Below are 26,830 nucleotides of genomic sequence, written 5' to 3'. Positions count from 1 at the left end.
GTTCAAACTTTTGCATGTGACTGTAGTTCTTTTTTTATAAGTTCAAAAGGATGTGAATCATGATATTTCACAATTCAATTAGATTCAATTTGATTACCTAACTATAAATTTGATTACATGAACTACAACTATAAATACATTGGAAATTGACAAAGAATTTTATTTTGGTGCACAAACGAGAATATATTTTAATGAATATCAATATCAAGTTATTATTCTAAGACTCCAGAATCATCACCTTCAGATTGATGCATTTTTACTCGCCTGCTAAGAAAAACCCAGTAACCACTTACAGTGAGAACACTGTAAACAGAACCAGAGCTTGGAAGAGCAGTAAACTACACTCTCAAACATGATGGCTCTTCAAGGGTTCTTTAGTAAAGAAAATGGTTCTATATGGAACCGTGAACACTCTAAGAACCCTTTGCATGATTACAGGGTTCTTTGCATCATGAAACGGTTCTTGAGATTGATGGAGAATATGTTACTTTTCTGTAAAGAACCTTTTTGAAAAGGGTTCTGAATAGCACCAAAAAGGGTTCTTCTGTTGTTATAATATCAAGCTTGTTACAATGAGAGAAACTTTTTCTATATCACCATCTATAACACATTCTCCATCAATTTGAAAAACCATTTTAACATGCAAAGAACTCTTTGAGCATGCAAATTGTTCTCTGAGTGTTCATGGTTCTATATATAAGCACTGTGTTTACGGAAGAACCCTTTTTGGTGCTAAAAAGATGGTTCTTCAAGCGTTCTTTAGTAAAGAAAGTGATTCTATATAGAACCATAAACACTCAAAGAACCCTTTGCATGATCACAGGAGAATGTGTTGTCTGTGGTTCTATGCAGCACTAAAAAGGGTTCTGCTATTGTTACAACCTTGAAATTGTAATAATAGAAGAACCCTTTTTGGTGCTACATAGAACCATATAAAATGCTTTGTCCATCAATCACAAGAACCCTGTAATCATGCAAAGGGTTCTTAGAGTGTTCACGGTTCCATATAGAACCATTTTCTTTACTAAAGAACCCTTGAAGAACCATCTTTTTAAGTGTGTAGGGGTGATCACGATACCCAAAGACACTTTTGTGATACACAATATGGTGCACAATGTTTTGACACACAAACACACATAGTGCACTAGCAGAGTTACATTTAAAAACTGCCATTAAAAACTCTGAATGCAGTCATTTTTATTCAACATGTCATAATGTGTCACACTGAATCCAATCAAACAGGATTCATTTTGCTCTCTTTATAATGAATCATGCGGTTGGTCAATGTTCATCAATTACTGACGATATACACAATATGCTCACACAAGTTTATTATCACAATATCAAAATGCATCACAATAACAATAAAATGTCATCATATTGCCCACCTCTACCCTAAATCTACACCTCCAAAAAAGAAAATTAGGAATGAAATGACTAAAATGGCCTGGAGGTAACATCAGAGAACTTGTAGAGAGGAGAATTACCACTCTGAGGGCAAAATGAATGGGTTAAGATCATAGCTTATTATATTTTCAGCTGTTATATTTTAAAACGTAAGTACCAGTAAGTTTTCGCTTTCTGCTTTTTTAATGAAATACATCCTTCATCAACTTTCTAAAATTAAAACAAAGTTCTGGGCAAGTGATTAAAAACTATTTTAACTGTTCATTTTGAGCTGTTAAGCTCCATTTACCACCATTCATTGAGGACTCGCTCGTGGGTGCCCTTTGGCGTTTTGCAGTCATGTTTTTGATATAACGGGCAAAATAGGAAGAGGCAAGGCTTCTCATAAACCAGCTCTGGTAACGTAACTTTCCTCACTAATATACTTGAGTCTAAGTAAATGTGTCATTTGAAAACACTAAAAGTCAAAAATTACTGCAGTTAATGGAACTGAGCCAATGTAACTAGTTACAACCTACAACTGAGCAGAAACACAAGCCACAAAACCATTCCAAGTGTCTATGGATGAAGGTTCACTGCGAAATGACCTCTATAACAAAGTCCTGCATGGTCATTTGCATTGAATTGACCCCTACATGAACACACAGTAGTGCTCATTACTGTAAATGTAGCTTGTATGCAAATCATGCACTGACACAAAGGTCATCAAGGTCACGTCAATTAAAGCTTGATATCCTTCTCAGCTCTGTGTGCTGTGTCCAGTCTCTCTCTAACAGCATCTAAAGTTGCAGTTAATATTTTACCAGGCAGCTCCTGTGTCTCCAGCAGGGCGACCCCCCCTCCTTTCAGCTGCGCAGCACTTTGCTTAGCAAATGCACAGATCAGCCTGCAGCTACAACTCAGGTCCAAATCCCACAGTTTATCAAAAGAATGCAAACTGATTCTCCTGCTCATCCTTTCATACATCACTATAATTGAACACTACACAACGTTTAGTAATCAAATAAGTGACTTAAGTCTTCTTCAGCTTCCCTGTTTCTTGCTTTTCTCATGTTTCTGACTTGATTTTATGCTACTTATCCTTATAACGCTTCACTAAATGTTTATTACTCCTATAAGGCACGTTGAGCAGCAACTATAATGGAATGTAATCATAATGTAATGTCAGTGCAATGAAATATGCCTAAAAAATAACTTTATAGCTTTATTTATTGAGCACTTTTTAAAGTGCTTTACAGACAGGTGACAAAGTGTAACAGTAGTAGAAGATTTCTTTCATAGTTATTGTTCGGTAACTATAATTTAGCGAGTAGAGAAATAAAAGTTAAGAATATTAATTTAAAATGATGAATGAAGCAATGATATAGATCAAACTAAAAAAGGGTAAACTCAAAAAAGTGAAGTAGAAGTTTAATTAAAAGCTAAATTAAAGAGATACGCTTTTAAATGTATCTTAAAGGTGAGCACTGAGCTTGACTGTCTAATAAAAGGTGAACTGAGCTCCACAGTTTAGAAGCAGAATAACTGAACGAGTCTCTCCATGTTTCCGTTTTTTATGGAAAGTGTCTGCAGAAGGTCAGTATCTGCAGATCTAGGATCACAGGCTGGAACATAAACAGACAGATACTCTGTGATGTAAGTGTGCCTTAAAGTCATTTAGGGCCTTAAAAACTAGTAGCAGAAATTTAAACTCTCCTAAAAGATCCAGGAGGACAGTGCAGTTTCTAAATAGGGATAGAAAAGATCTAATTAAAGCAATACCTCTCAAATGATAAAAAGCTACTTTAGCAACTCCGTTTAGATGTGGGATAAAACAGAGATCTTTACTTGCTACATAATGTTAACATAACTGTGCTATAAAAATGCTATAAACATGTCATGGCAGACATCATATGCTGTCATGATAGATTTTGTTCAGCAATATAACAGTTACAGCACATTTAGCATAAATGCTTATGTTTTACTGAAAAGCAGCGTACATTAAGCTACAGGACACGTACTTAAGCCCTTCATGACACCTGCACAAAAACTTACATAGATGATTCTAATGAACTGAAATGAAAGTAAAAGTTGAAAACATATTTCAGACTTTTAAGTGTTTTGAACTTTAAGTCTAAAATCCTTTTGTTTTGAGTGATCCTATACCTTAATTCTTTTTATTTTATTACAATAAATCACTGAACGTTCCATTTTGTCACTACCAAAACAAGCATAACACTAGCAAAACTTGTTGTTTCAGTAGTGACTGTTTCGGTAGTGACAATTTTAGCTAATTTTTAACAGAACCTAAAAACACAGCCAGTACATGACTAGAGAACCCAGCTTTGAACAGCTGTACACACATAAAATCATCAGATTTTTCATTAAAGCACAAAAAAGTTTACTTTATTTCATAAAATGTTTCTATAATGATGATTCTTAATGTTCCACACTGATTCTAAGATTTTGGGACACATTTACTTCAAACCAATGGGATCTAACTGCTCACCATGTGGCCATGAGGGTCAGGGATGCAGTCTCACTTCCTCGTCTAAAATACAGGGGTGTGGCTAAAATAAGGCCCCGCCTACTGACTAAAACTCTTTTGCTGTGTCCAAAACAACATAGTACTGTACTAAATAGTATGTACTGTACACCAACATTACACGTCCATTCATTAGTTAGGTATGTTTAGTGTAGTAGTATGTGGTTTGGGATGCAGATTTTGTGTTTCGGTAGTGACATGAAAACATGAACTTCACTTAAAAAGAAAAAAAAATCTGCTACATTGAGATATAAAAAAAAAAGGTATTACTTTCACAGGTGTAAATTTGGAGGTTAGGGTTTGGGACAGACAACTCCCAATAAAAAGTACTGTATAAATGATGATTTTGAAAATATGTAGCTTATTAATGTCTCCATGATAGCATGATAAATTGTTTATTAATGCCTTTGGTTTAAATAGATCAGAACACATTCCTTGTGAATATCTAAGGTGTAAATATTTGGTTTTTTTTATAGTTTTTTTACTGTGGCCCTGCTGTTTAATTCGGTGCAATAGTCTTTATAGACATTCATAAAGGCTTGTTCCATGTGTCAGTTGCTGTAACACTCAACATCAAGACTAACAAAAGCAGTCTTTATGACCATTGAGGCTTGCTGGAATAAGTCTTTATAAAAGTCTATGAAGGTTTACATCAGTTGTCATATGCATCCTTATGAATGCCTCCCTTCAGTAAAGTGTTACTGCAAAAATGACATCAAATATTATGATATTATTATCTGTCATGAAAATTAATGCAAGTGATGGTATGACTTTGTTATGTAAAAGTACAAAATCATGGCATCTGCAATGACCTGTCTATGTCATGGTTAATAATAATAATAATACTAATAATACTACTACTACTACTACTACTAATAATAATAATAATAATAATAATTTTATTTATATAGCACTTTTCATGCCGGTGGCAGCTCAAAGTGCTTTACAGACAGGTGATAAAACATAGTTATAGAAAAGATCATTAGTACTTAATTAGAATCAGAAGAAAATGAAGATTAAATTACAAAATAAACACTATGGGACATTCAGTTTTAGTTAAATGCTACTTTAAAGAGATACGTTTTTAGGTGCTTCTTAAAAGTGAGCACTGAGCTTGACTGTCTAATAAAAGGTGGAATTGAGTTCCACAGTTTAGAAGAATAATAACTGAAAGAGGCCTCTCCATGTTTTCTGTATTTTACAGAGGGTATCTGTAGAAGGCCACTATCTGCAGATCTTAGATTGCATGCTGGAACATAAACAGACAGACACTCTGTGATGTAAGCAGGTGCCAGGTTGTTTTGAGCTTTAAAGACTAGTAGCAGAACCTTGAAATCTATCCTGAATGATACAGGCAGCCAGCGCAGTTCTTTCAAAACGGGAGTGATGTGATCTCTCTTTTTTATTTTTGTTAGGATGCGCGCTGCTGCATTTTGTACGAGTTGTAAGGGATGTGTAGTTTTCTTAGGAAGTCCAGCAAGAAGAGCATTACAGTAGTCAAGTTTGCCTGTAACAAATGCATGAACAAGTTTCTCTGCGTTGCTCTGAGATAGAAAAGGCTGAACTTTAGCGATATTTCTTAAATGATAAAAAGCTACTTTAGTGACCGTGTTTACATGTGGGGTAAAACAGAGCTCAGAGTCTAAGATCACACCCAGGTTTCGTACTTCAGGTTTGGTAGATGAAGCTAAAGAACAAAGTTTCTCAAAAATCAATTTTCTCTGAGTTTCTGTACCAACAATCAGTAATTCAGTTTTTTCATGATTTAATTGTAGAAAATTTTAAGACAGTGTTATGTCAGACATGTTAAGACAGTTTTATGTCAGACATGTTAAGACAGTGTTATGTCAGACATGTTAAGACAGTGTTATGTCACACTAAAAAACTTTTCTATTTTCTGTAGCGTACACTGTACATGTTTGTGTTCACCTTGCTCTGAAATGTTTAATTAATTTCATCATGAAACAAAGAAAAGCATTACAGGGTGCATTTTTCTCCCAAAAGGTCAGACAGCGTAGTTCTGGACAATATCCTGACTTCTGGAGCTTCCGTCAACTTGCAGGTTATTTTAAATGTTGTGTTCTGATGATAAAGCCAGTGAAGTACTTTTTCAACACCAGTTTTAGACCAGGAGCTCATTTCACCAAGCATGTTTTCTCAGATAGCCAGATTACTTAAGCCCAAAGTTAAGGCTTTCTAACAGGAGTGTCCTTACTGAACAATCCTCACTTAAATTTTCAATCTTGAATGGGTCTCCAGCTTACTGAGAAGCTGCTATGTTTGTATTACAGCTGAATGTTTTGCACTACTGTTAACACACTGCTGTGTTATTAGTGCTGTATTTCTGTCAGTTTGTCATCGTGGCAATCAGCACACACAGTTATTTTTATATATCTAACTATATCGCCAGCCTATTGACTTCTCTAGTTAGCAACATTAGCCTCATGGCTCTATTGCTAAACTAAAAAAGCAAAGTCTGGACACTAAACATGTAAAAAAAGATCTCCATTTTTTGTTTTTTTTTTTCCCCCAAATAATTTGAACTCAGTTTTGTCATTGTATGAATAAGTGAAAAAAACATTAAAAAAATAATAATAAAAAATGAATGGACCAATAAAAATGTTCAAAACTTGTTTGGAAAAAATCTTTGCAATTTTACTTATATTAAAAATTAAAGAAAGTTCTGCCCTCTCCTCTAAAGTTACTATTGTGGAGATATTTGTTTTTCTTTAGACAGTGATAGTTTATTTTTAGACTTATTATTATTAGACTTTGTTGTTGTTGTTATCATTATTATTATTCTCAGCATCAAACTCAGGAAGTCCCAAACTGAATCCTCCTCTACTTGGACAATGACAATAAAGGTCTATTCTGTTGTACTTTCTTTAGTCCTGCTCTTCACATATACAGTCGTCTGCATTAGTTTGGGCACTATAGGTCAAATTACATGTTTCCAAGTAAAAATAAGTTCACATCCTCTACATAGAACACAGTTCTGCACATCTTAATGCACAGTTACTGTTTATTTTGCAACACAATTTTGCTAAAGTTACGGCACATTTTATATTTTCCCAATATATTAAACTCAACATACAGAAACTGTGCAGTAAAGTTACCAAAAAATGCCGTATTTAGGTTTCCTGTAAAGGATGTTAACTTACACTTCAACAAAAGACAGAATTCAGTACACTTCTGTATTCGATTGTACATCTTCTGAGTTCACATCCACCTGTACAGTTTGGTTTAACATTCAAGGCCCTAAAAAGTATATAAATCCATCATAAACATTAGTGGCCACTACATTTAATAACACAGCGCTTGGTCACCTGCTCAGTGTTGATGTATATGTAGTGAATGTAGGTAAATCAGTGAGAGCACATTGACATACATATCAGGACCCACAGTGAAGAAGAGCTCACACTGGAAGCTGAGAGGTTGCCACTACATACTGTAAGCTACATTCTGACTGGACAGATGATAAAGATCAGAGAGCAGAGAGTAAACAACAACTCAGCTGCTCCTTCACTGCTTCTATTATTAAAATGCATTACAACAATAATAGCACTATTGTTGATATATAATAAAATATGACACAGTATTTTATTATAATGATAAATATGAATACTGTAGTTATTATAACCATGAGCATTAGTAGAGGTTCCAGGAGCAGAAACAGTTCATTAATAACTGTAACTGCTACACTGCTAAAAAGATGGTTCTTCAAGGGTTCTTTAGTAAAAATATTGATTCTATGTAGAACCATTAACTCTCAAAGAATGCTATTTGCATGCTTAAATGGTGAAATGGTTCTTCGGATTGGAAAAAAAAATGTGAAAAATGTGTTGTATACTCTTAAAAAAAGATGGTCCTTCAAGGGTTCTTTAGTGAAGAAATGGTTCTATATAGAACCATGAACACTCAAAGAACTGAATGATTATAGGTTCTTTGCATCATGAAAGTGTTCTTCAGACTGATGGAGAATGTGCTGTAGTTGGTTCTATGCACAACCTTCTTGAAAATGATTCTATGTAGCACCAAAAAGGGTTCTTCTGTTGTTATGATGTCAAGATTGTTACAATAAAAGAACCCTTTTCGAAAAAGTTCTGTATAGAACCGTCTACAACAGATTCTCCATCAATCTGAAGAACCATTGCACCATTCAAAGAATCCTTTAAGCATGCAAATGGTTCGAGTGCTGTCTTTACTACAGAACCACTTTAAGAGTGTATGTTATATATTATATATAATGATTTGTATACTTATTATACAGTAGTTATTACAAACAGTAAAACGTGTCTAAAGAGCAGAAGCCTGTTATAAATGTAATAATGGTGGAAAACTGATCAATAATTGTTTAAGTTAATGTTGATCTAAACGCACACGTAACCAGCCTTTCACTGCCTACACATCTTATTCCAGCTCGTGCACTGTGTCTGCTCTTTGGCTCGCTCTGTTTTCCTCACCGGTGGGGGATGTCCCTCTTGCCCGCGAGCGTCTCTCCCATGGTCTCGAGCTCTGCGCTTTGCTCCATGGCTCTCTGACTCTCCTCGCGCTGCTGCTGCCCGTTTACTCTCAACTCCGTTTTTCAAACCCAAACATCGCGTGCGCGAGGACCCCTCCTGCGGCTCCCCTGCGTAAAACGGGAGCGAGAAAAGTGACGTGCGCACGCGGCCTACAGCACGGAGCGGCCCAGGGCACGCGGTTTACGCACGCGGGGGCTATTATCAGGGAGGCGTGTTATCAGAGCGTTGACAGTCAGGTTATCACTGACCGGCAGAGGACCCCCGCCAAGTGCACACTGCGCACGTGCGTCATCTCGGCACTCGAGATTTCCTTCTGAACACCAAAATAAACCTACCTTGTGCTTCCACTCGCTGGCCACTTTATTAGAAACACCCACCTTGAGCTTCCACTCGCTGGCCACTTAATTAGGAACACCCATCTTGTGCGTCCACTTACTGACCACTTTATTAGAAACACCCAACTTGTGCTTCCATTCACTGGACCCTTTATTAAAAACACCCACCTTGTGCTTCCACTGGCTGGCCACTTTATTGGAAACACCCACCTTGTGCTTCCACTCGCTGACCACTTCATTAGAAACGCCCACCTTGTGCTTCCACTCACTGGCCACTTTACTAGAAACACCCACTTTGTACTTCCACACTTTGGCCACTTTATTGAAAACAACCAAATTATAGTTCCATGGTTTCACATAAGCACAGCCAAAAACATCCTTCACCATTAAGTGTGCGTCTGTTCACCACAGACACAGCTTTTACACGATGAAGACGATAGAAGTTCAAATCAGACAGGGGAGCAAATAACACCCAAACCTAGGCTAAAGCATACTGCCACAGCAGGCACCAAACATGTTTAAGGTGCATTTATATTCTGCTTTTGATGACTCGATGCACAAACAGATGTTTGCTTTGACATTTTGACACAGCCCATTTTAGCTTTTGCGGCAAAAAAGCATTGTAAGTACCAAATTCGACCACTGATAACAACCCTGTTCTTTAAATGTGTTTTTGGCTTTGACGATGGGAAGACAACATCCCTGGCCTACTCCATCTGGGACAGGATCTCACATTGGTAAAGAATTGAAAGCTTGAGGCAATGGCGAACAGCAACAGACGCTAAGCAGTGATTGACAGGCTGAGAAAATAAAACGGGTCGATTGCACTGCACCTCGCACATTCAGGAATGATGAATGAGAGTGAAATAATTTTGACTGGTCATAATACAATGATATCACTCACAGAAAACATGAATTGCAGTTTAAAATATTCTTTCCCTCATTTGATTGAACAGTCCTGTGATCAATCTGGGTACACAAGAGCTTAACGATGGCTACGTCCCTGCTAACAGCCTGAGGAAGAACCACTGAAAGGAACCAAGGCTCAAAAGGACACACTCTCTACGAGCGTGAGGAGGAATCACTGCATGTTTATTTACTGGCATCTAAAAGCAACTACACTGTTACATGAGCATGTGACATATCAATATTGGAATCACAGTTTGGTGGCTTGTCCTGTCTGTGAGTGAGTGAGATACAGAGTGTTGAGTTTGTTCTCTGGTGCAGGTTTGGTTTTGTTGTGCATTCTCTCAAACTCGGCACTGATCTCCATGATGCTTCTGTTCCGCGTCTCCGGCACGCCGTACCACACAAACACACCCGAGACAAAGCAGAAGAAGAAGAAGATGAGAAAGCAGAAGAAGTCCAAATACTCCTGCAAAACAAACATCAGAAAAGAGAGAGATGCTTTAGAATGATGGGACAAATGATCTTCCTACATAAATACCTAAGGGTACTTATCTTTTGCGGCTAGCATGAGTTCTGGGGCTCCTTTTCTTCTATAGTTTGTAAATGTGCTGTTATTTCACTGTAACCTCTTTAAGAGTCTGTGTGGGGCCCAAACTTCAGCCCCTCGCTCTTGTAACTACAGTGTCATAGTAGATATTAAATAACTCATCGTAGATACTGAATAATTAATCATAAAAACTGAACAATTCATTGTAGATACTGTATAATTACAGTATTGAATAATTAATTGTAGACACTATATAATCATAGTAGATAAGTCATAGTGATTACTTTATTCATAGTAGTAAATGAATAATTGATGTTCGTTACTAAATAATTACAGCAATCACTGAGTAATAAGTCTTAATATTAAGACCTTATTATAATCTTAGTATTGTGTAAATTTACAATATTTAAAGGTATCTTTTTGACAATTTTCCACAATATTTAGTTTTTCTCAGTTTTGTTTTCTGCTCTAAGAGCAGAGACATATAAAGACTAAAAACTATGACTGTTTTTCAAAAATAAACAATTTAAGCAGGAAAAGGAGAAAACGTTGTTTAAAGACTTCATATAATTGGTCTAAATCTGTTTATTTATGATCCATGCAATTGTTCAGTGCTGACCACACCCAACATATCTATTTATAACATTGTCATATTGCTCACCCCAGTGTGAATGTATAATGTACCGTATGAGGCACTCACCACAATGAGAGGAAACACCATGCCAACAAAAAATAGCCCCATCCAGTTCAGTGTACACGCCACAACGAACGCCGCCGTTTTATACGACTGAGTAAAAATCTCACCAGGGAGGGGCGCTGTCACACCAGCTGAGAGAGAGAGAAAGAGAGAGAGAGAGAGAGAGAGAGAGAGAGAGAGAGAAATTGTAAACACGCAGCACAAACAACAGGGAGCTGTGGTAATTACTAAACCATAAAAAGTCCAGTATAATCACTATAACAATGGACAGGGTGCACTAACCTGGTCCACTGGAGAAGAAAAAGATGAAGATGAAGATGAGGACCATGCTGCAGTACGGCATCCATGAAACGTATTCCTGCAACATCAAACATACAACATAACTGTGATGAGGCTGGATGCAAGTGCGAGCTGGTTTTATTTAAATCCAATTTAACAGAGTCCCGAAACAGATTAGCAGAGGTTCGTAGAACACACAAATCCATGATGAGACAAAACAGAACTAAAACAGAAACAAAACCTAATACCAGTGAAAACAGGCAATAGCAACAATGTACACAGACAATGCAAGACAAAGAGACAGAGCAAACACAAGGGTAGAAATACACTGAAGGGAAACAAGAAACACCTGGGACTAATCAGAGGGCGAGTACACAGACTACAGACAGGGATAACAGATGACAAGGGGACGGGACCAGGGAAGAGACTAAGACCAAAACAACAACAAAAGCACAGGGCACATGACGGACGTAAACAAAAACACACGGCACTGGGAAGCAAGAAAACCAAGGCTACAACAGAGAAAGACATGGACGAGGCACGAGAGGACATTATATGCTGATTCACACAATAACCACTAAATCTTCCCTCTACGTAACAGGCACTAATAATAAGGTTCGAATGGACAATACAGGATGAGGGAGTATCCACAAGCTGTATACATGATAGAAAAATCGGAGACCGCCCTTCATTTATGTCATTTCCACTCAAATGTTTTCATTTTTCCAGTGCCAGATATAATTTTTTTAGTGTTCAGTGAGTCACTCTTCACCTTTATTACAGCTTCCATTCTTTTCAGGAGACTCACTTTCAGTTTCTCACAGAAATCTGCAGACACACCTCCAAAGTTCAGTCTTAAAAGTTGGTTGATCAATTTCTGAAGTAATCAAGCACATTCGGTGAGGTTGAGGTCTGGACTCTGGGGTGTTCAGCTTTTTTTTTTTGATGTGTCTGTCTCCTTTCCTCAGTGAAGCTTCTTGACAGCTACACATCCTTTCAGACCCATAGTGGTGAGTTGTCTTCTCACAGTGGAAGGATGGACAGAAACACCTGTGGATCTGAAGCAGCTTGATTTTCTCCTCTCTCTCAAAGACGAAAGCTTTAAGTGCTGTTTATCTGATGAGGAGTTTTGGTATCTACCAGGTCTGCCAGGTGGTTGTTAGGAGTAACATTTTCTCTGTAGCTTTTAATCATTTTTTTGAACTCCAGTTTTGCAGACTCCTATTTTCTTCTGACTTTTTTCATGTTCAGGTTTATGTGCAACACTAACACTTTTAGTACACTGCTGATTTTCAGATTTTTACGTCTAGTACAGCAGTAGTCCTCAAAGCAGTCATCAGGAACTCCCAGACTTTTTTGCTCTAACCCTATGCATGGCAAGCTTAGGTTGGAACAAAAATGTGGACAGTCTAGGGCAGAGGTCCCTAATAGGCGAACCACGGTCCGAGTCCGGACCCAGGAGCTGTCCTATGCGGACCTGGACCTATAGCCAATAAACTAAGGAGAATTATTTAATTCAACCGGATGGTCCTATTTTAATCGGCGTAACTCAGTACGCTTTAGCGGCCCGAGAAACTCACAGACCAATCGCATGTGTTGTAAAAATCACACGTGACGCTACTCAGCCAATTAGATCTGTGCATTATGATGAGCACTAAGAGTGAGTGATGCACGCACAGGGGAGGGATGAGGCAAGACACCGCAGCTGGAGAAGAAAGTGAGCCAGATTATTTTACATGGTGTGCTCTAAAAAGAGAAAACTGACAATAAATATTGTTGAAATATTACTGAATTGTACTTTATTTGATTTGACATTCAGTTGTTGACTGCATAAGATGTTGATATAACTACTACTTCATTATACAGTATATGGCACAGAATCATAATGCAAGTTAGACATTATGATGTTCCAGACCTTTGCTTGAGGAAATTTTCTTTGACTGGAGCTATTTATTTTTATTTAATTTTAATTAAAGACCTCTGGTCTAGGGGGTCCCTGTGGACTGATTTGAGAACCACTGGCGTATTAAAATTGTTACATCCTTGAAAAAAAATACTGCTGCACAATTTATCAGCCCCTATCCATCTATGGAATGCGCCACAATGGGACCACTGCTGATGTTTCTGACAAAATGGCCTAATAGCGTAGGTACAAAGTAGGTGTTCCTAAAAAACAGCTTAGTGTGATTTGCTGGTGAGTTAAATTAGGTGTGTCAGGTCGATTTTACCTTCTGTTTCTTCTTGGATGTGTGTCACTGACTGAGCCCCAGCTAACAGGAACAATGCTGGTCTGACCACTAATGGTCTAAGAAATCACTCCTAATTGAGCCGATTGAGGTTTAATACCTGACATGATGCGTCTTGTTGTAGTGGAGTGAGTGAGTAACTGACCTGCAGGTACAGCATGATGGTCAAGATGAGCAGCGTAGCGGCCATCCCCAGATAACCCCGAATCAACAGCACTCTCTTCCCTGTGCTCTCAATCACCATCCCCTACATATACAACCAGGAGAACATAAACAATCAGAAACAGATTCAACGCTGCAGGCTTATTGTTCAATTATTAATTCTGAGACTTAATATTCAGTAAGTGTTATGAATTATTTAATAACTACTATGAATTATTCAGTAGCTACTATAAATTATTCAAAAACTACAGCGAATTATTCAGCAACTACTATGAATGATTTAATAACTTTGATTTAGTAACTGTGCAACGTACAACAGCAAAAAGGGTTCTGCTATTGTTACAATATGAGCTTGTAACAACAGCAGAACCCTTTATGGTGCTTTATAGAACCCTTTAATCATGCAAAAGGGTCTCTGAGTGCCCATGGTTCTATATAGAACCACTTTCTTTTCTAAAGAACCCTTGAAGAACCATCTTTTCTAAGTGTGTAGGCTTAGTAAGGAGTTAAAGAAAGCATGAAACTGAACGCACAATGAAAACATACACTCTTAAAAAAGGGTTCTTCAAAGAAGGCGCTTCAAGGGTTCTTTAGTAAAGAAACTGATTCTACATAGCACCCAAAAGGGTTCCTCTATTGTTAATTGTTACAAGCTTTTGGGTGCAATATAGAACCCTTCATAAAAAGGTTCTATATAGAACCATCGACAGCACATTTTCCATCAGTCTGAAGAACCCTTTTTATGATGCAAAGAACCCTCTTTAAGAGTGTAGATCTTGCATGCACACACACACACACACACACACACACACACACACACACACATATATATATATATGTAATAAATATGTATGTGTAAATAACACACACAAGAGGTACGCTATGACCCCTGTGTGTGTAATCAACATAAGTCTTACACAGGCGACAGTGGTGGATATCTCACACAGTCCTGTCCCCAGAGCCACATAGCGCAGGTTCTGGGCCGGGATACCTGCAGCACGGAACACATCAAACGAGTACAGGTACACCTGCAGAAGCATACACACACGGCTCACAGGTCTCTCACAATACACGAGAGGTGAGAGACATGACTTTCCTCCTCAGTGTAAATGTCAAACTCAGAAAGGCAAATGCTGATCAGCACTGAGAGCTGAATACTAATGAAATTAATATTTGGTGATCGTAGACAGCTGTAGGCTCTGTGATGGATTTTCTGTTTGCAGATTGAGCCTACATCCTATATTTCCAATCACGGTAAAAAAGAGAAATCTGGCTTCTAGATTCTAACAGCAGGATTCTCACAACTTGAAGTCATCAAAAGCTTGAAGATTTGCTGCCATCACTTGAGATTAGAGTTTAACAACTCTACTTGGTTTGAGGCAAGTGTTTAATGATTTAGGCATGCAGTTAGCACCATACTAATTGATGGAATATAAGTGTTCATTACATTATTAGTCTTGTAGCTCCAGGGCAAAAGTAAAGAAGTAAAGTTTAGATACCAGATATTTCTTGGCAGATAGACAAGTTACTGCTTTAATACAATACAATTAAACAGAAAGCAATATATTTTATTTTCAGTAAAGGTTACATTAGCCTCATAGCTCTGCTGCTGGATACTATAAATTTCACTGTTCCTATGCAATAATGTGTCCACAAAGTAGTGATAAATACACATGCAAATAAATAAATGTAAATAAGTTAACACATACTCTACAGAGACGCACAAGTTTTTAATGTGGAATGTTGATGATGGTAAAATAGTTTTGTTTTGTTTTTGCCTTACAAGGGTCTGCATGTTTGTTTTAGACAAAACCTATTGTAAAACAATGTCTTAGACATCAGGCAGCAAATTCATAATCACTTTATGCCATAATATTCTGTGAGGGAGCTTTTAGAGGTGAATGTCTGGTTCCTACCACCACCACTGTGAAAAATTCTGCCTCACCAAGTTTCTCCAGAATGGAGCATTTCACACCAAACCACTCTCAATGACTATGTTTACATCTTAACTCTTTAATTTTGAAGATATTTTGAAAAAAACAGCAGAATCCTCTTTTTCTTTGTAGAGGATGTGTTGTGTTCAAAATCAACAAAGCAGAGAATTTGATCAAGGGTGTTTAAACATTTGCATACGACAATATCTATGCTGTTGATGCTATCAGTGCTGGTCAACAGGTGTAGACGATATTTCACCCCGCAGTTTGACTCACAGCGTTGATGCCGCACAGTTGTAGTGTGGTGAAGGTGACGATGATGGTGAAAAGTTGCCAGCGAACAGATCGGGACAGCAGCAGCTCCAACACACCATGACTCTTCACACCCTGCTGCGCTGCATGCTCCACCTGCATCTCTTCCACCTCTGAACTGAGGTCCCCACCGGCCCCCAGCAGCCGCCGCAGAGCTACATACGGACATTCATTTACACACTCACAAAACACACATTCTAATACGATTCTGATGTCAATTTTTAAACTGATTTTCATTATTTTACGTGTCGCAGGGAACACTTCATAATGTTTAAAATCTTTCTATTTAAATATAAACAACTTTATTTATATTTAGTAAAAAGTAAGAATTTCTTGTTTTTTAAAAACAGTAGTTGACATCTAGTGACCTTTCTTAGATGAACACGGGTTTTAGTCTGGACTTCAACTTGATGTCACCAGCTCTCATAAACATTTATCACATTCCATCACCAGCACACTTGATTTAAGCAATAAAGGGCTGATTAAATAAACCAGGACTTGATGATAACTACAATTAGTACTGGGCTGCCATGAGATTTAAAAATGGATAAAGGATGTTTTTGTCTTTATTCTAACATTATCACTCTTTTGAGTATTACTGTCCAGATAAATAGCCTTTTAAATATAATTTTCTCATTACTGTAGACTACATAGACTGTATGTGTTTAAGAAATAATCATTAGTTACAGTCTAATTGTTCCATTTAAATGTAACTGTAAAGGTTCAAATGGGCTGTCGAAAAGCAGAGGGTCATATTTAGTTGCTCACCTTTCTCACAGCCTGGTCTGTCCCCCCGGTCCAATAGCAGATAGCGAGGAGACTCCGGCAAGAAGGGCAGAGTGACCAGCTGCAGAAAACCAATAAACCCACTGAAGGCCAGCAAAAAGGGCCAGCGGTCTTCTGTCCCCATCACCTCACTATAAATACACATACATACAGTGTGAATCATACAATGACATTCATAAGGGTCAGCTTATTCCCCACAGGTCCATTTATGACATCTGTGTGGGTTTTATACCAAAAATAGTCAGAATTCATGTTGACCATTTTTCCATAAGAAATTGAAAAGGCTTTTTTTGTTACTGTGCCTTTAAGACTGATATACATGAATGAGCTCTTTTCTGATTGAGCCTCATTTAAAAAGCAGTCTGGGCTGAAACACTCCTTATAACTTCACCGTAAATCTGCAGGGCTAATCTGCTGTAGGCTGAACAGGCAGACGTATGACATCACAAAAACAACTTATTAAAAAATGGCTGGCTTTGCAGCTTAATTTCCATGTATGGACTGTGTGCTGTGAAACTTTAGCAATGTTTACATGCTACATCAAATTCAGTTTTCCATGACATGGGTCCTATAAGCATGTGAAACTCTGATGAGTCCTAATTAGGCCTGTCACAATGATTACATAATTGCCTAATCACAATTTTTTGAGATGATTGCAATCGTTTGAGATTATTTAAACTGACTGCAATCATTTTCTACAGTTGTTAGATTTCAAGGTCACATTATACTACCACAAACAAAATGAGAATTGAGTGTGCTGGGTTGAGGTAAATAAAGGTAAATAAAAGAAAGCAGTAAATGCATCCTTTGAAACACCAAGGGGCTAGTGCCAGCTCTACCTAATAATCAACATAAGCAGCTGCTTAAGACCTTGTTGCCACCAGGGGGCCCCCTAACAACTTCTGGGTTATGACTGTAATGACAAAAAAAATTCACAATTACATATTGTCCCCAAACTGTTCAGTCATAATACATGATTTTATATATATATATATATATATATATATATATATATATATATACACAAATTTATACACACACAAATTTATACACATACAAACACACACATATAATACATATACTGTGTATAATACAATTATATTTATTCAGCATTTTACATACTGTGCTGCAGCAAATCCAATTAAACAGGATTTATTCTGCTGTCTTTGTAATCAAATATGCAGTTGTGTTTTTGGAAGTACTGTCAACACACTATGCTTTTCTGTACTGTCAGTACTTCCTATAATATTGTCACAAAGGTTATCAGGATAACGGTACGCATTGTCATACTGCCCAGCCCTATAGTGTCACATATTTAACGTATCTAGTCAGTGAAATTAGCAACTGCCCAGTGGCTTTTACTGTAAGTATGTTTCAAGTCAGTGTGTTTGTGTTTTTCTAAGTACAGGAAAATGTGTCTGTGGTAATCAATTATGCAGCAGGCAGATAGAGACCATGTTAAAAAATGTTGGAGTACTCCTTTAACTGACTTTTGTCTGCATGTGCAGGGGGGTCTGAGGGCACTGGCAAAAATGCTTTTATTTTTAATTTTAATACAAAGTTTTTCATTAAAAAATTGCATAACAATATCATCATAACAATTTGAGGGAAAAGTAGGATCTTTAAGAGTTTACATGAATTTCAGAATTCCTTAGTACTTGGTGGCGTGTCCCTCTTTTGCTTTAATGACAGCATGGACTCAAGCTAACATGACAGTGACAAAAGCTTCTGATTACATAAAATCCACCTGAGAGTCATCTGAACGTGAGCTTCAGTGGAAGAATAAGACTAAAAATGTGGTCAATTACACAACTTTGCTTCTATCTTAATAGTGAACTAGACACAGTGTAGAATTTAAAATTATTCAAGATGCTAAAACTTCATTTTCAGTTCTAAATGAAAAAAATATCAGATTTTCAATGTGGTCTCAGACTTTTGGTCACTGTATGTGGTCTTTTAATGATGTAGATATATACAATGACTGGATTCAAAATTGGTTGATGATCACCCACCTGAGGCCAAGCACTTGGCCAGAAAATTTGCCAAATGAGACAAAGCCGCCGACGGAAACACCCACCATCCCTCGCAGCTTCTTGGGGGCGCACTCCAGCACATACATAGTATGGACAGTCAGAGCTACACCTACACAGCACACATACAAACATTTTAACACAATGTCCATATATATATACATATACATTTAAAAACACACACAACAATAATACACCAACCACCTCATTGAGTCCACGTCCTTGTTTCTACCCTCACTGTTCATTTTATCAGCTCCACTGACCATATAGGTGCACTCTGTAGTTCCACAATTAGTACTCATCAGTGGTCACAGGACGCTGCCCACAGGACGCTGGACACAGGACGCTGTTGGCTGATGTTTTTGGTTAGTGGACTATTCTCAGTCCAGCAGTGACACAGAGGGGGTTAAAAACTCCAGCAGCACTGCTGTGTCTGATCCACTCGCACCAGTGCAACACACACTAACACACCACCACCATGTCAGTGTAATTTCAGAGCTGAGAATGATCCACCACCCAAATAATACCTGCTCTGTGGGGGTCCTGACCATTGAAGAACAGGGTGAAAGGGGGCTAACAAAGTATGCAGAGAAACAGATGATCTACAGTCTGTAATTGTAGAACTAAAAAAGTGCACCTATATAGTAAGTGGAGCTGATAAAATGGACAAGTGTGGAAACAGAGAGGTAGACTGAAGTGAACGGTCTATGCATATATGTATATATATATGCATGTATGTATCCACAGTATATGTAATAATATTTCCTATATATCTACAGAATCTGATCCCGTTTTTTTAGCAAACCTGCATTGATGCCATAAAGGAAACGTGCTGCCATGATCATCTCGAAGGAGTGGGCAGTTTTACTCAGCAGCACCAGCACGGCTCCACAGATGGCCAGCACATTGTTCAGTACCAGGCATCTCTTCCTAATGAGAGAGGAACAGGAGGAGCTGATTAAAAATACAAGGTCGCATCCCACAGGATTCTGTGTTGTGAACATAATGCCAAGATACAGATACAGTTTACGGAGCGGTCATATTCAACTACTTCATCAGACCATACAAACAGGACCACTCAAAACTCACCACTCAATCACTGCTCTCAATAATAATAAACATACAACATGATTCAAGCACTTTATAACTTTACAGGTAAATATTTAGTATGAAGCTGTCATAAATGAAGAAATGTATATACAATGAGGCTCTAACAAAATTAATATCCAGAATGAAGTTCTAATAAAATAAATATCCAGAATGAAATCATAATGAAATTAATACTCAAAATTAAATTATAATAAAATAAATAATTACAATAATAAGTGACATATTAAATAAAAGAAACACCACTTACTGTCATTTTTACTGTATAATGTTTTTATAATGTGATTCCAAATTTCTAAACTGTAGTGGGCTGTTACTGCTATCAGTAGCTTCAGTGCTGAATACTGAGCTGGGGGCCTACGTGTGGGTTAATATTTTTTCTGCTCTGACAAAACTAATTCAGCTCCTAAAAGAGTTAATAATAGTCAGAAGTGCTGAATCTGCTGTGTTAGAGCAGAAAAAAATGCAGACCCACAGAAAACTGAAATTTACAGTCCATACATGATGTCATGGCACCAACTAATACTTACATGTAATCTGCCTATTCAGCTTCAGCAGTTCAGCCCTGCCCATTTACACTGATATTATAAAGAGTGTTTGCTTTTTGAGTGATGCACAATACAGGGGAGCCAATCTGAACAGAGTTCATTTACATATCAGTCTTAAAGGCACAGTAACAAATCCAGCCTGGTTTCTAAGCGATAAAGAGAGGCTAGAAAATGACATAAATGTATAGAGATCAGGGGGAGAAATTAAAATACAAGAAAACTGTATGATATAGACCCTTTACAGATATACAGAGAGAACCACTGGCCTAAGCAGCACAGACACACATCATCACTGGTGAGAGTAAAACTGTCTATAAAGAAAATTGCTCAAGTCAGCCAAACTCAACCTATTTATACCAGCTCAGAGCAGCCTGAGGAAGGCCCAGCACCTGGTGGCCATTCCTCTGCATTTCCCTGATTATATTCCAGTCAATTCTGCAATTAAATGCCACTGTTTCTCTCCTGACGTTAATAAACCACTCATTGAATTACCTGAAGTCAATCAATACACAATTGACTCACACCTTCACAGCAGTGTGGCAACGTCCAATAAAAACAAGCAGTGCAGCAAAACGTAATCCCAGTGCAAGAGATTCACACATTAACAGCATTAACTTTTAATCATTACCCCCCTCATCACCTCTCAGTGAGGCTCTTACTGACAGACATGATATTCACTCAGGTCGAGTTGACTTAAATGCTGTCCAATGGCTCCCTCCTTCAAACATGCCTTTGTCTCCTAATTACTATTTACTAATACGCTAAAATACATTGAAACAAGGTAATCAAATGATTATTTTTGATAGTTGAGTATTTTAAAAAAACAGGCAGAGCAATTAAAATGGACTTAACTGCATAATATCAATCTGCAGATAGCGACACGTGGGCAATATAAAGATACTTTATCATATCGGGTTAAATTACGTCACAATAAGCTTTTCTGAGAATATCTTGAATTAATAAACTCTGACCATACAATATAATTAATCCTGTTTAATTGCATTCTGTGAAAAGGTGACTGAAAATCATTGTGTTCATCAATCATACGCAATCATTGTATAGAAAAACTAAATATTATGATGCATTATGTACTGTGAAATATCTTGATTTTGTATTTGTGTCATATTTCTCCTCATCCCTTTCAGGCTGTTTCTTGTGGGAGTTGATTGTTTTCTACTGTCCAAAGCACTCTCAAAAGTCTTCTCCAGCACCAAATTTCAAAGTGACATAGTGCTGTTGTCGAAACAAAACCTCGTATCTCCAAAATGCTAACTTTACAGGAGAAGGAATAAACCTACTTTACTTTTAATGTAAGGCATTGGAACCAGACTCCATCCCTTTCAGGCTGTTTCTTACCGTTGAGAGACCAATAGTCTAAATTAAAACATGCATTATTGTTTACAGTGTCTAAACAAAAATTGCTGTTTCACTGAGATCATTTTTTATGGATAATCAAGTTTAATAATGTAATCAAGTAATCATGACATCTTTAAAATCATGAAAGTGTATTTCTGGTATTTCTTCATAACACCAAACCACTATTTAAATACATTAAAAGTGATCATCTGCGCTATTACTGTTATATTGTGTAAACTATGTAAACGTCTTGTCCTGGCATACACACCGCAGAACGACCGTCATAATAGAGCTCTTTACGAGAATAGTCATGGATAGTCAAAGAACCATTTGCATGATTAAAGGGTTCGTTGCATCATGAAAGGGTTCTTCAGACATTTTTCCAACCTGTCTTTGTCCCTTAATTATTAAACAGGCTGTTTTTGTTACTCTGCTTTTACAACTGATACGTAAATGAGCTCTATTTAGATTGGCTGCCCTGCATTGTGCAAGTCAGAAAGCAGTCCAGACTGAAACACTCCTTATAACTTCAGTGTGGTGGAGCTAAACTGCTGTAAGCTGACTAGGCGGATATATGGAAATAGCTCTCACGACAAAAAACAGTGAAACAGGCTATTTTTATTCATATATGGACTGTAAAGACTGGGGAGAGATCTGTACATTTTGAAGTATATTAATCATTAAAGGATTTTTGTTATTGGAATCATCAAAATTTGAAATGGTTTGATTATCACTGGGTTTTATATTGTAGGGTAAAATGTTCCATCCCTATATCCCTATCTAAGGTTGACAAACAAGTCTGCTCTAGAGTCTTGTATTACTATGGCTATACCTCTCGCATGCATGACTGCTCTAAGAAATATGATCAGCATTCTCATTTACAGGACTGATTATAGGATTCTGTTTCTAGGTTGATTCAAACGCCTCAGGATTTCTAAGGATACTGTATCAACTAAGTGATATATCTTATACCTAAGAAACATATATCTACAGCTACACTGTCACTGACCACTTCATTAGAAACACCCACTATGTACTTCCACTCACTGGCCATTTTATTAGAAACAACCACCTTGTACTTCCACTAATTGGCCACTTTATTAGAAACACCCACCTTGTTCTTCCACTAACTGGCCACTTTATTAGAAACAACCACCTTGTACTTTCACTCACTGGCCACTTTATTGAGAACACTCAGTGTACTTCCACTGACTGACCACTTTATTAGAAACACCTTGCAGCTCCACTATATGGGTGTACAGTTACAGACTGTAGTCCACCTGTTGCCCCTCTACCTCATTTATCATTGATCAGTTTCTGACCACAGGACCGCTGTTGTCCAGAAATAATGTGGATGGTGGATAATTGTCAGCACTGCAGAACTGCTCGTGCACGTGATGCTGGTATGAGTGTATCAGACACGGCGGTGTTGCTGGGGTTTTTACACACATCAGTGTCAGTGCTAGGTTAAGAGTGATCCATCCACCCAAAAATTTCTAGAAACTGACCCCTGATGAAGGACTAGAGGATGGATAACAGCTCATGCATAAACACCCTAGGGGTACTCATACTTTTTGTCTTGGGTATTCAAAGTGCAATGTCTGTGGTGGGCTAAGGGCCAAAAAGACCAACTTGTGTACAAATTAGGAAGGAAGGTAGGTTTCAAATCAAGTGTTTACAATGTATTTCAGACCATTACATGATATTTAATTACTAAATTAAGAAAGAAAATAAGAACTGAATATATCATATCTAGCATAAAAACATGTTTTTCCTGTCATCGGGTGAGGAGGTGGGGTTAGGGTAACTTTCTAGCAGGACAGATTAAATGTATCTCTGTATGTCTACTTACAAATAACTCAAAGGATCCGATGACTGTATGCTCTATTCATAAAATACTCCAGAGATTATAATTCTAAATTACACTGTCACAATTACTTGATTAAACTGAAATCATTGAGACAAAAATCAGTGATTGAAATTTACCTTCTTAATGAATCAGCAGTGATTTGATGATAATTTTTTATTTAGTGTAGTCAGTTCTGACTTCTGGTAACCATATGGAGTCTTTTTCCAGAATGTCCTGTCTTCTGTTGGGGTCTGCAGGCTCCCTAATGGCTCATTCATGATTCCTCTGATTGAGGCCCCCCACTTTTGTTGCTGGCCATCCTCTTCATCCTTTACCTCCAACTCACAAACTGCATATATTGCAATGTGTACAACTATACACATCATAGCTCTTATTTCATAACTTATATTATTGTACAAAACTGTACATTGGAATTGTGCCATGCTGTGTGTATTTAGAGTGTAATGTGTGTGTGTGTGTGTGTGTGTGTATATATATATATATATATATATATATATATATATATATTTCTTTTCTTTCTTATAAATTTTTTGTATATTTGAACACCACGAATTTTTGTATATTTGAACACTACGAACCTAAGATTTTCACTCACCTTCACACCTGTGTAAATACGATGTGACAAACATGATTTGATTTGATTTGTTCTGAGCATAACTGTCTTGTCCAAAACAAGAGCTTCAGTTTGGTAATCTGGGCTTTGAGTGGGAGGTGAGGCTTGTTTGAGACTTGATTGTTTTCTACTGTCCAAAGCACTCTCAAAAGTCTTCTCCAGCACCAAATTTCAAAGTGACATAGTGCTGTTGTCGAAACAAAACCTCGTATCTCCAAAATGCTAACTTTACAGGAGAAGGAATAAACCTACTTTACTTTTAATGTAAGGCATTGGAACCAGACTCTGTGTCATATTTCTTGATTGCTGTGTCCTTTGTTGATGATGATAATGCATATTATACATTCTCTTAGGGGTGGGCAAATTTGGCAAAATAATGTATAATATCACGATACTCTGTCACACTCAATACAATCAAACAGGACTAACTGTGCTGTGCTTGCAATGGAACATGCAGCCGGTCAGTTTTCTTTAAGCACCGACGATACTTACCTCCCGTAAGCAGCAGCCAGACGTCCGGCCCCCAAACAGCCAAGCAGGCCCCCGATGCAGTACATGGAGACAGTGAAGGACCAGATGAGGGACAGTTCCCAGGCCTCCAGAGTATGATCATAGCGCTGGACACACGTCGCATTTATCAACTCTTTTATATACTGAAAAAACAAAAACAAAGTTTGATTAGACCAGCAACCTTTTTTATTACATCCTGCAGTGCTTTATTTATCATGTAATTAAATCAGAGGTTAAAAAGTAAAAGTCCTGCCGTGATTTTGTATCACTTAGTCAATATAAGAGTAATTTTACCTGCTAGTTTGAGCAGGTAAATTGCAAATTCAGGAATCTTATTTTCTGAACCTGAACTATTTACCACTGCAGTTAATTAATCCTATAAATACATGGACAGATTATAAATCAGCACAATTCTGAAGGAGAGTATGGTGAATGTATATATAAAAGCACTTTTATTTACTTACAGTCTTATGTTAAAGTATTTTAATGCACAATTACTGTTTATTTTCTGAATTTAACATATTGGAAAAAATAATACAACACAAAATGTTGCTTGTACAAAAGTTTTGGCACATTTTATATTTAATTTTTTTTTCCCCCCAATATGTTAAACTAAAATAAATAGATGAAAATTGTCATATTTAAGTGTCTAATGCATTATATTATTTTTACTTACAAGATCAACATAACCAGGGCACCCAAAGTTTTGCACAAATTGTTTTGAAACATCAAACATGTTAATTTACCCAAATTCTAGACACCTTTACATCTGTCTTATTGACATAAAGCAACCTTATCGTGTGTAATTATCTTAATGTAGCAGAGCGTTTTTAGTCTATTTCTTGAAACAAGCAAAACTATCTGTTAGTGCAGTGAAACATTTACAGAAATATCTAAACAAATGGCTGGAACAGTTACTAATTATACTAAGAAATATTACATAATTTACAAACATTTAAGATGCTTTTCTCTGGAGGATATTTTGCGTTCTACATCCTAAATCTAAAATCCAGAAAAACGTCAACAATACTCACTAGAGATGGTGAGGTGAGGACGGAGATGTGGAAGCCATACTGAAAAGTTCCCCCAATTCCTGTGATTAAAATGACTGCAACAAGCACAGGGCTCTCCAGCTGGAGACAGAAACAAAGAACTCTTCAGATCACTGATTGAATAGTGCCATATTAGGCTAATGGTGCTGAAACATACCAGTAATGTTAAGGCATGCGCCATGACTCCTCTCAGCTGTCTTGTAGGCTCGTTTTCCTCACAAACAGCCAGATAATTATGACACAGCAAGCCTCTGAATATTTAACCGGCTACGTTGAAATATAACTTCTCCAGAAACGGTTGAACTTTGGGTGAGAAAATAGGTAACTTAAAGTTTGCATGATTGCATCCCATTGCATCATTACAAAGAAAATACATGAACTACCATTCAAAAGGTAAAAATCACTGTTTTCAATAATATAAAACCAGACAAATTTATAAAATGTATAAAATAATTCTAATATGCTCATTCAATGAGTAGAAACCCAGAAAGTTAAGAAAGAAGTTAAAAAAGTATAGACAAAGAAATTTAAGAAAGAAAGAAAGAAAGAGAAAGAAAGAAAGAAGTTAATAAAGATAGAAAGACGTTAATAAAGACAAAGAAAGTTAAGAAAGAAGATAGACAGACAGGAAAGAAAGAAGTTAATAAAATAAAGACAAAGTTAAGAAAGTTAAGCAAGAAAGAAGTTAATAAAGACAAAGAAAGTTAAGAAAGATATGAAAGAAAAAAAAATACACAGATCAGAAGAAAGGAAGACAGAAACAAAGAAACAAAGAAACAAAGAAAATGTTGTGTTTCCAGAATGATGATCAGAGCTGGAGAAGATTCTAAAATATTCTAATATTTTGATATATAAAATTTGTACTTAGAAAATTAACCAAACATGATCAGGGCCACCCAAACTTCTGCATACGAATGTATGTTGCAATGAGCTCACATTATACTCTTCTTTTACTTTCTTTTCCGTTGATGTAACACTCAGCATATTAAGTACACAGCAAATATTTTTGCAATGTACTAAATGAACTGCATGTGAAAGCATATTAATTTCATGCAAAAACTTCACCTTCACTTTCAAAATGAC

General features: G+C 37.1%; 2 protein-coding genes across 2 annotated transcripts in view; both read right to left on the bottom strand.

Moving 5' to 3' along the window:
- Positions 1 to 8,585, bottom strand: part of nt5c2l1 (5'-nucleotidase, cytosolic II, like 1) — a 28,368-nt gene extending 19,783 nt beyond the window's left edge. The window contains exon 1 of the mRNA XM_036594605.1: positions 8,395 to 8,585. Coding sequence (XP_036450498.1) covers positions 8,395 to 8,462 — 68 coding nt within the window. The 5' untranslated portion in view covers positions 8,463 to 8,585. The remainder of the gene's footprint in view (positions 1 to 8,394) is intronic.
- A 1,275-nt stretch (positions 8,586 to 9,860) lies between these two features.
- On the bottom strand, positions 9,861 to 25,969 carry slc2a11l (solute carrier family 2 member 11, like). The gene is made up of 12 exons (XM_036594985.1): positions 25,905 to 25,969; positions 25,730 to 25,828; positions 24,678 to 24,838; positions 19,497 to 19,621; positions 18,674 to 18,803; positions 16,644 to 16,792; positions 15,840 to 16,030; positions 14,547 to 14,657; positions 13,613 to 13,714; positions 11,225 to 11,300; positions 10,946 to 11,073; positions 9,861 to 10,164 (listed from the first exon to the last, which is right to left on the bottom strand). Exons 1-12 carry the CDS (start codon positions 25,926 to 25,928, stop codon positions 9,946 to 9,948), a joined length of 1,515 nt encoding a protein of 504 aa, XP_036450878.1. The 5' UTR covers positions 25,929 to 25,969; the 3' UTR covers positions 9,861 to 9,945.
- Between the last annotated feature and the right edge of the window lie 861 nt (positions 25,970 to 26,830).

The sequence above is a fragment of the Colossoma macropomum genome, unplaced genomic scaffold (assembly GCF_904425465.1).
Source record: "Colossoma macropomum unplaced genomic scaffold, Colossoma_macropomum, whole genome shotgun sequence".
Classification (NCBI taxonomy): Eukaryota; Metazoa; Chordata; class Actinopteri; order Characiformes; family Serrasalmidae; genus Colossoma; species Colossoma macropomum.
Note: the sequence above shows the minus strand (reverse complement) of the source record. Positions and strands in the feature narration are given on the sequence as shown.